Consider the following 10,321-nt stretch of genomic DNA (forward strand, 5'->3'; position numbering starts at 1 on the left):
TGATATTATAGAGGAGGGGATATTACATTATAGAGGAGGTGATATTACATTATAGAGGGGGTGATATTACATTATAGAGGAGGTGATATTACATTATAGAGGAGGTGATATTACATTATAGAGGAGGTGATATTACATTTATAGAGGGGGTGATATTACATTATAGAGGAGGTGATATTACATTATAGAGGAGGTGATATTATATGTATAGAGGAGGTGATATTATATGTATAGAGGAGGTGATATTACATTATAGAGGAGGTGATATTACATTATAGAGGAGGTGATATTACATTATAGAGGGGGTGATATTACATTATAGAGGAGGTGATATTACATTATAGAGGGGGTGATGTTACATTATAGAGGAGGTGATGTTACATTATAGAGGGGGTGATGTTACATTATAGAGGAGGTGATGTTACATTATAGAGGAGGTGATATTACATTATAGAGGAGGTGATATTACATTATAGAGGAGGTGATATTACATTATAGAGGAGGTGATATTACATTATACAGGGGGTGATATTACATTATACAGGGGGTGATATTACATTATAGAGGGGGTGATATTACATTATAGAGGGGGTGATATTACATTATAGAGGGGGTGATATTACATTATAGAGGAGGTGATATTACATTATAGAGGGGGTGATGTTACATTATAGAGGGGGTGATGTTACATTATAGAGGAGGGGATGTTACATTATAGAGGGGGCGATGTTACATTATAGAGGGGGCGATGTTACATTATAGAGGAGGCGATGTTACATTATAGAGGAGGCGATATTACATTATAGAGGAGGCGATATTACATTATAGAGGGGGCGATATTACATTATAGAGGGGGCGATATTACATTATAGAGGGGGCGATATTACATTATAGAGGAGGAGATATTACATTATAGAGGAGGCGATATTACATTATAGGGGAGGCGATATTACATTATAGAGGAGGTGATATTACATTATAGAGGGGGTGATATTACATTATAGAGGAGGTGATATTACATTATAGAGGAGGTGATATTACATTATAGAGGAGGTGATATTACATTATAGAGGAGGTGATATTACATTATAGAGGAGGTGATATTACATTACAGAGGAGATGATATTACATTATAGAGGAGGTGATATTACATTATAGAGGGGGTGATATTACATTATAGAGGAGGTGATATTACATTATAGAGGGGGTGATATTACATTATAGAGGAGGTGATATTACATTATAGAGGAGGTGATATTACATTATAGAGGAGGTGATATTACATTATAGAGGAGGTGATATTACATTATAGAGGAGGTGATATTACATTATAGAGGAGGTGATATTACATTATAGAGGGGGTGATATTACATTATAGAGGAGGGGATATTACATTATAGAGGAGGTGATATTACATTATAGAGGGGGTGATATTACATTATAGAGGAGGTGATATTACATTATAGAGGGGGTGATATTACATTATAGAGGAGGTGATATTACATTATAGAGGAGGGGATATTACATTATAGAGGGGTTATATATTATAGAGGGGGTGATATTACATTATAGAGGAGGGGATATTACATTATAGAGGAGGTGATATTACATTATAGAGGAGGTGATATTACATTATAGAGGAGGGGATATTACATTATAGAGGAGGTGATATTACATTATAGAGGAGGGGATATTACATTATAGAGGAGTGATATTACATTATAGAGGAGGTGATATTACATTATAGAGGAGACGATATTACATTATAGAGGAGGCGATATTACATTATAGAGGAGGCGATATTACATTATAGAGGGGGTGATATTACATTATAGAGGGGGTGATATTACATTATAGAGGAGGTGATATCACATTATAGAGGGGGTGATATCACATTATAGAGGGGGTGATATTACATTATAGAGGAGCTGATATTACATTATAGAGGAGGTGATATTACATTATAGAGGAGGTGATATTACATTATAGAGGAGGGGATATTACATTATAGAGGGGGTGATATTACATTATAGAGGAGGTGATATTATAGAGGGGGTGATATTACATTATAGAGGAGGGGATATTACATTATAGAGGAGGTGATATTACATTATAGAGGGGGTGATATTACATTATAGAGGGGGTGATATTACATTATAGAGGGGGTGATATTACATTATAGAGGAGGTGATATTACATTATAGAGGAGGGGATATTACATTATAGAGGAGGTGATATTACATTATAGAGGGGGTGATATTACATTATAGAGGGGGTGATATTACATTATAGAGGAGGTGATATTACATTATAGAGGAGGTGATATTACATTATAGAGGGGGTGATATTACATTATAGAGGGGGTGATATTATAGAGGAGGTGATATCTACATTATAGAGGAGGTGATATTACATTATAGAGGAGGTGATATTACATTATAGAGGGGGTGATATTACATTATAGAGGAGGCGATATTACATTATAGAGGAGGTGATATTACATTATAGAGGGGGTGATATTACATTATAGAGGAGGCGATATTACATTATAGAGGAGGTGATATTATAGGGAGGTGATGTTACATTATAGAGGAGGTGATATTACATTATAGAGGAGGTGATATTACATTATAGAGGAGGTGATATTACATTATAGAGGAGGTGATATTACATTATAGAGGAGGTGATATTACATTATAGAGGAGGTGATATTACATTATAGAGGAGGTGATATTACATTATAGAGGAGGTGATGTTACATTATAGAGGAGGTGATGTTACATTATAGAGGGGGTGATATTATAGAGAGGTATTACATTATAGAGGAGGTGATATTACATTATAAGAGGGGGTGATATTACATTATAGAGGAGATGATATTACATTATTGAGGAGGTGATATTACATTATAGAGGAGGTGATATTACATTATAGAGGAGGTGATATTACATTATAGAGGGGGTGATATTACATTATAGAGGAGGTGATATTACATTATAGAGGAGGTGATATTACATTATAGAGGAGGTGATATTATAGAGGGGGTGATATTAATTATAGAGGAGGTGATATTACATTATAGAGGAGGTGATATTACATTATAGAGGAGGGGATATTACATTATAGAGGAGGTGATATCACATTATAGAGGGGGTGATATTACATTATAGAGGAGGTGATATTACATTATAGAGGAGGTGATATTACATTATAGAGGAGGTGATATTACATTTATAGAGGGGGTGATATTACATTATAGAGGAGGTGATATTACATTATAGAGGAGGTGATATTACATGTATAGAGGAGGTGATATTATATGTATAGAGGAGGTGATATTACATTATAGAGGAGGTGATATTACATTATAGAGGAGGTGATATTACATTATAGCGGGGAGCATATATAGAGGGTGATATTACATTATAGAGGAGGTGATATTACATTATAGAGGGGGTGATATTACATTATACAGGGGGTGATATTACATTATACAGGGGGTGATATTACATTATAGAGGGGGTGATATTACATTATAGAGGGGGTGATATTACATTATAGAGGGGGTGATATTACATTATAGAGGGGGTGATATTACATTATAGAGGAGGTGATATTACATTATAGAGGGGGTGATGTTACATTATAGAGGGGGTGATGTTACATTATAGAGGAGGGGATGTTACATTATAGAGGGGGCGATGTTACATTATAGAGGGGGCGATGTTACATTATAGAGGAGGCGATGTTACATTATAGAGGAGGCGATGTTACATTATAGAGGAGGCGATATTACATTATAGAGGGGGCGATATTACATTATAGAGGGGGCGATATTACATTATAGAGGAGGTGATATTACATTATAGAGGAGGTGATATTACATTATAGAGGGGGTGATATTACATTATAGAGGAGGTGATATTACATTATAGAGGAGGTGATATTACATTACAGAGGAGGTGATATTACATTATAGAGGAGGGGATATTACATTATAGAGGAGGTGATATTACATTATAGAGGAGGTGATATTACATTATAGAGGAGGTGATATTACATTATAGAGGAGATATTACATTATAGAGGAGGTGATATTACATTATAGAGGGGGTGATATTACATTATAGAGGAGATGATATTACATTATAGAGGAGGTGATATTACATTATAGAGGGGGTGATATTACATTATAGAGGGGTGATATTACATTATAGAGGAGATGATATTACATTATAGAGGAGGTGATATTACATTATAGAGGAGGTGATGTTACATTATAGAGGTGGTGATGTTACATTATAGAGGTGGTGATGTTACATTATAGAGGTGGTGATGTTACATTATAGAGGAGGTGATGTTACATTATAGAGGAGGTGATGTTACATTATAGAGGTGGTGATGTTACATTATAGAGGAGGTGATGTTACATTATAGAGGAGGTGATATTACATTATAGAGGGGGTGATATTACATTATAGAGGAGGTGATATTACATTATAGAGGAGGTGATATTACATTATAGAGGAGGTGATATTACATTATAGAAGAGGTGATAATACATTATAGAGGGGGTGATGTTACATTATAGAGGGGGTGATGTTACATTATAGAGGTGGTGATGTTACATTATAGAGGGGGTGATATTACATTATAGAGGAGGTGATGTTACATTATAGAGGAGGTGATGTTACATTATAGAGGAGGTGATATTACATTATAGAGGAGGTGATATTACATTATAGAGGAGGTGATATTACATTATAGTGGAGGTGATATTACATTATAGAGGGGGTGATATTACATTATAGAGGGGGTGATATTACATTATAGAGGAGGTGATATTACATTATAGAGGAGGTGATATTACATTATAGAGGGGGTGATATTACATTATAGAGGAGGTGATATTACATTATAGAGGGGTGATATTACATTATAGAGGGGGTGATATTACATTATAGAGGAGGTGATATTACATTATAGAGGAGGTGATATTACATTATAGAGGAGGTGATATTACATTATAGAGGGGGTGATATTACATTATAGAGGGGGTGATATTACATTATAGAGGAGGTGATATTACATTATAGAGGAGGTGATATTACATTATAGAGGAGGTGATATTACATTATAGAGGAGGTGATATTACATTATAGAGGAGGTGATATTACATTATAGAGGGGGTGATATTACATTATAGAGGAGGTGATATTACATTATAGAGGAGGTGATATTACATTATAGAGGAGGTGATATTACATTATAGAGGAGGTGATATTACATTATAGAGGAGGTGATATTACATTATAGAGGAGGTGATATTACATTATAGAGGAGGTGATATTACATTATAGAGGGTGATATTACATTATAGAGGAGGTGATGTTACATTATAGAGGAGGTGATATTACATTATACAGGGGGTGATATTACATTATAGAGGAGGTGATATTACATTATAGAGGAGGTGATATTACATTATAGAGGGGGTGATATTACATTATAGAGGAGGTGATATTACATTATAGAGGGGGTGATATTACATTATAGAGGAGGTGATATTACATTATAGAGGAGGTGATATTACATTATAGAGGAGGTGATATTACATTATAGAGGAGGTGATATTACATTATAGAGGAGGTGATATTACATTATAGAGGAGGAGATATTACATTATAGAGGAGGTGATATTACATTATAGAGGAGATGATATTACATTATAGAGGAGGTGATATTACATTATAGAGGAGGTGATATTACATTATAGAGGAGGTGATATTACATTATAGAGGAGGCGATATTACATTATAGAGGAGGCGATATTACATTATAGAGGAGGCGATATTACATTATAGAGGAGACGATATTACATTATAGAGGAGGTGATATTACATTATAGAGGAGGTGATATTACATTATAGAGGAGGCGATATTACATTATAGAGGAGGCGATATTACATTATAGAGGAGGCGATATTACATTATAGAGGAGGTGATATTACATTATAGAGGGGGTGATATTACATTATAGAGGGGGTGATATTACATTATAGAGGAGATGATATTACATTATAGAGGAGGTGATATTACATTATAGAGGGGTGATATTACATTATAGAGGGGGTGATATTACATTATAGAGGAGGTGATATTACATTGTTGTGTATTATAGAGGCATGGACTCGCGGGACAGGGATGTAATATTACCACTTTACAAAGCATTAGTGAGGCCTCATCTAGAATATGCAGTTCAGTTCTGGGCTCCAGTTCATAGAAAGGATGCCCTGGAGTTGGAAAAAATACAAAGAAGAGCAACGAAGCAAATTAGGGGCATGGAGAATTTAAGTTATGAGGAAAGATTAAAAGAACTAAACCTATTTAGCCTTGAAAAGAGACGACTAAGGGGGGACATGATTAACTTCTATAAATATATTAATGGCACATACAAGAAATATGGTGAAATCCTGTTCCATGTAAAACCCCCTCAAAAAACAAGGGGGCACTCCCTCCGTCTGGAGAAAAAAAGGTTCAAGCTGCAGAGGCGACAAGGCTTCTTTACTGTGAGAACTGTGAATCTATGGAATAGCCTACCGCAGGAGCCGTCACCGCAGGGACAGGAGCCGTCACCGCAGGGACAGGAGCCGTCACCGCAGGGACAGGAGCCGTCACCGCAGGAGCCGTCACCGCAGGGACAGGAGATATTGCAAAAAGGGTTAGATAATTTCCTAGAACAAAAAAACATCAGCTCCTATGTGTAGAAATGTTACCTTCCCTTTCCCGTCTCTTGGTTGTTCAGTTGAAAAAAGACACATGTCCATTAAGTTCAAACTATGTAACTATATAACATTTCACTAGTTATTTTGTTTCTAATTAAAATAATTTAATCTCTGCATTTTTGGGATAATAATCTAAATCAAATCACAATCTGGGACACCAACAGAGAATCCGCATTTCATTTATGGGGACCTCAGAAATTTTACATGAGGTCCAATGTAGAAAATTTCTACAACACAATTCAATTGAGGTCACAGCTTCTATTTTTTCTTTTTTTTAGAGCATCATATGCTTATTTTTTTTTTTTTTACTATAATAAAGATTAAAGGGGTTGTCCGGGCACTGGGGATCGGATAGGTCATCAATATATGATTGGTGGAGGTCCAATGCCTGGACCCCAAACATATCAGCTTTTCCCACTGCCTCGGTACCAGACGTTTTGCAGTGGTCGGTGCCGGAATTGGATGACTCCTACCATTGTATAGTGGCCGTGCAGTAACCCAGCATGGCCACTATGTGGTGTACGGAGCCATCTGCTTCTGACACGGACCACTGCATAACTTCTGGTGCTGGAGGCAGCCGACTGGTGCGGGGTCAGGGTGTCGTACCCCCACCGATCATATACTGATGACCTATCCTGTGGATCGCTTATCAGTATAAAAAAACCGCCTCGTAAATGGACAACCCCTTTTAAATTTTAATAAATTCATCACATCGCGATTTCCCTTCCCCCTATATCCCCTTACCTTTCTTATATTTGATCCTATGTATTTGGTGGTGTACATCGTGATGTGGTGATTGTTAACCCCTTATCGAGATCTGCCATACATGTACGTCGGTTGTGCACTATAACAATATGGCACGAGCTCAGAAACTGTATGTAGAACATTGGTGCCCAAAGAACTGTTCATTAAATGTCTGATTTTATTTCAGTACACCTGAACACAAGGCGGAGTAGCCTTCGAAATCCTTACAAGAAATGGTGGTCTCCTGCTAGGAGCAGTCGTGCAAATGCCCATAAGGTAAATTGATTCAAATGGTCACTCCACCAAAGAAAAAAGTGGGAAGGCCCCTATCAAAGGTCAGTGTGTTAGAGATAGACAGTAGTTTTGGGGGAGGGGGTATATTCTTGCCCTCTTAGATGTCAAGGCCTCATACAAGACGATAGGTTCTTTCAGTGGTGCGAGTAGCGTGGCCGTGACTTCCTCTCATTTTTGTTTTTTACGTGTTAGAGTGTTTTTTATTCTTCAAAACGTAGACGCAGCATCGAATTAAAATGGTAAATGGCTGCGTGGCGAAGCCAAGTAGTTTTGATGGAGTTACCTTTTAAAGGTTTACTTTTGCTTTGCCGATTGTGATGTCAGAAGTGATAAATGTTTTTTTAATAGATGGATCTCTCAAAAAAGAAAATTTATTCCGAATATCTCATGAATCCACAGTTCCTGAAAGAATTCATAGACATGTATCGGTCCTTTCCGTGCCTGTGGAACGTGAAGATCTCCGACTATTCCAATAAACAGAAAAGACTGAAGGCCTATGAGAGCATGGTCAACCTCTGCCGGTCTGTGTGCCCGAGTGCCAACATCCAATTTGTTAAACATAAGATCGCCAATTTGAGAACGGTCTTTAAGAAAGAATTCAACAAAGTACAGGTGTCCAAAAAGACGGCCACCTCCGCCGATGAGGTTTATGTTCCCCGGCTGTGGTACTTCGACCTGCTTAAGTTCACAATTGGTCAGGATTCTCCAATGGAGGGATCGTCCAACTCGGGAGAGTCCCAGGAATGCCGCCAAGAAGATGAGCCAGTTGACGAGACCATGGAGATTCTGGAGGACTCGACCAACGTGTCTCAGGTATTTTGTGCTAAGCCTTGACTCGTTTGCTTTACTGTTTCGACCTTCGCTCTTCGTTCCATTTGTGGTTGGATGCGATCTATTGTTGTTTGTTTATTAGCCATTTCTCACTAGGGCTACTAAGACTGTAGTGTTGATTAAATTGTATATTTGCAGATGATATTCGCATTTGAACCTTATGACTGCTGGAGCCTTCCACCAGATGGGCCCTATCGGTGCCCACTCATTGGCTTCCGGAATTACGGTGTGGGCTTTGTCACACCTTGGGATCTATTATAGTCCTGCTTAAAAACATGACGCTTGGGTGAAGCACCATAAAGCTTGGTAGGATAGGTGGTAGGGTACTCAGGGGGCATATGTGGGGGCACCATTGCATCAACTTGCTCAGTATTCATAGTATATGGTTAAGATTTCCCAATTAAGAGTAAGGGTCCATTTACACTGGCCCGCTTGGCACTCGTTGTTACGGCCAAATCAACGAGACCACTCGTTTGCCCTTTTCACAAGGAGTGGTTATCAGTAATGAATGGGGACGATCGATCATTACTTGGATCGCTCGTCCCCGTACACCGCTCCTTGTAAAAGGAGCAAACGAGTGCCGATCAATGAGCGGTCTCGTTGATCGGTTCTCGTTTACACGCCCCATGTTAGACTGTGTAAGAGGACCCTTAGATTTCTGTTTCCCCAAATGGGATAATCATTTACCCCACCCTCTTCCTTTCATCCACTTGCTCGACCGTATTGAGACAAGTGGGAGGACATGGACTGGAGTAGAATAGTAAAAGAATCCTGTTTACCCAGCAGCATTGAGAAGTCTGTTGGCCTGGTGGGGGAAGACGACGACTGGGCGATGGAGACCATATGGACAAATGTGAGGTGACGGGCCAGTGGAAGGGACAGGGTCACCCAGCAGCACAGGGTATTTCAGGAGAGCAGTATTTGTGGAAGGCAATGACTTATTATGACTGATCACAGACTGGGCTTGTGTCCCCCACCATAACTGGATAGACATTTTATTAAAATATTGATGCAGAAGGATTTTGACTTTTCGAAACCTGCAACTTTCAGGTAACCAGTAACAGCCAATCGGAGGACGTGGACTACGACCCACAGGAGGACGTTCCATTTATAAGGAAAAGGAAGAAAGGTAAAATGTACAATGATGACGACCTGAGCAATGAGCTTCTTTCTCAAGCTGCAGCCATCCTCTCCAAAAACAATGACGAGTTTGACGCCTTCGGGATAACGGTTGCGTCAAAATTACGGAGGATGGAGGAAAAACAGAGACTTGTGGCCGAGGTCCTTATCATGGATGTTTTATATAAGGGCATGCTGAACCAATTAAGTGAAGAGTCGTACATTGCCGATTACCCCATTCACTACTACTCATCCAACGCAATGAGCTGACCACCTTCCTCCAGGTTCTCGAATACATATCCCCACCAAATGGCCAGGAGAAGCCGTGACTGTGCGCCCAGTTATAATGTTGAGTAGTTGGGGCTCCTCATCCTGTTTAAAGGGTAACTCCACTTACTAGTTTCATTTTTTTTTTCTATTTGCCTTATGTATATATGTGATAGCTGTATATACAATATACTGCTGATATTGGATGTTTTCCTGTTTCTCTGCCTATGTCCGTAGCGTTACACCATTGTGGATACTTCCATTGCCTCCCATCCCTTATC

At 38.3% G+C, this 10,321-nt stretch overlaps 1 protein-coding gene across 2 annotated transcripts in view; it reads left to right on the forward strand.

Annotated features, from left to right (window-relative positions):
* LOC142663446 (uncharacterized) overlaps nt 1-10,250 on the forward strand; it is a 37,521-nt gene extending 27,271 nt beyond the window's left edge. Inside the window, exons 7-9 of one of the 2 annotated variants that reach the window (XM_075842104.1) lie at nt 7,717-7,805; nt 8,172-8,636; nt 9,705-10,250. In XM_075842104.1, coding sequence (XP_075698219.1) covers nt 7,717-7,805; nt 8,172-8,636; nt 9,705-10,043 — 893 coding nt within the window. In that variant the 3' untranslated portion in view covers nt 10,044-10,250. The remainder of the gene's footprint in view (nt 1-7,716; nt 7,806-8,171; nt 8,637-9,704) is intronic. The other variant, XM_075842105.1, reaches the window with a different exon arrangement.
* Nucleotides 10,251-10,321: the final 71 nt, after the last annotated feature.

This window comes from Rhinoderma darwinii, chromosome 11, assembly GCF_050947455.1.
Source record: "Rhinoderma darwinii isolate aRhiDar2 chromosome 11, aRhiDar2.hap1, whole genome shotgun sequence".
NCBI lineage: Eukaryota > Metazoa > Chordata > Amphibia > Anura > Rhinodermatidae > Rhinoderma > Rhinoderma darwinii.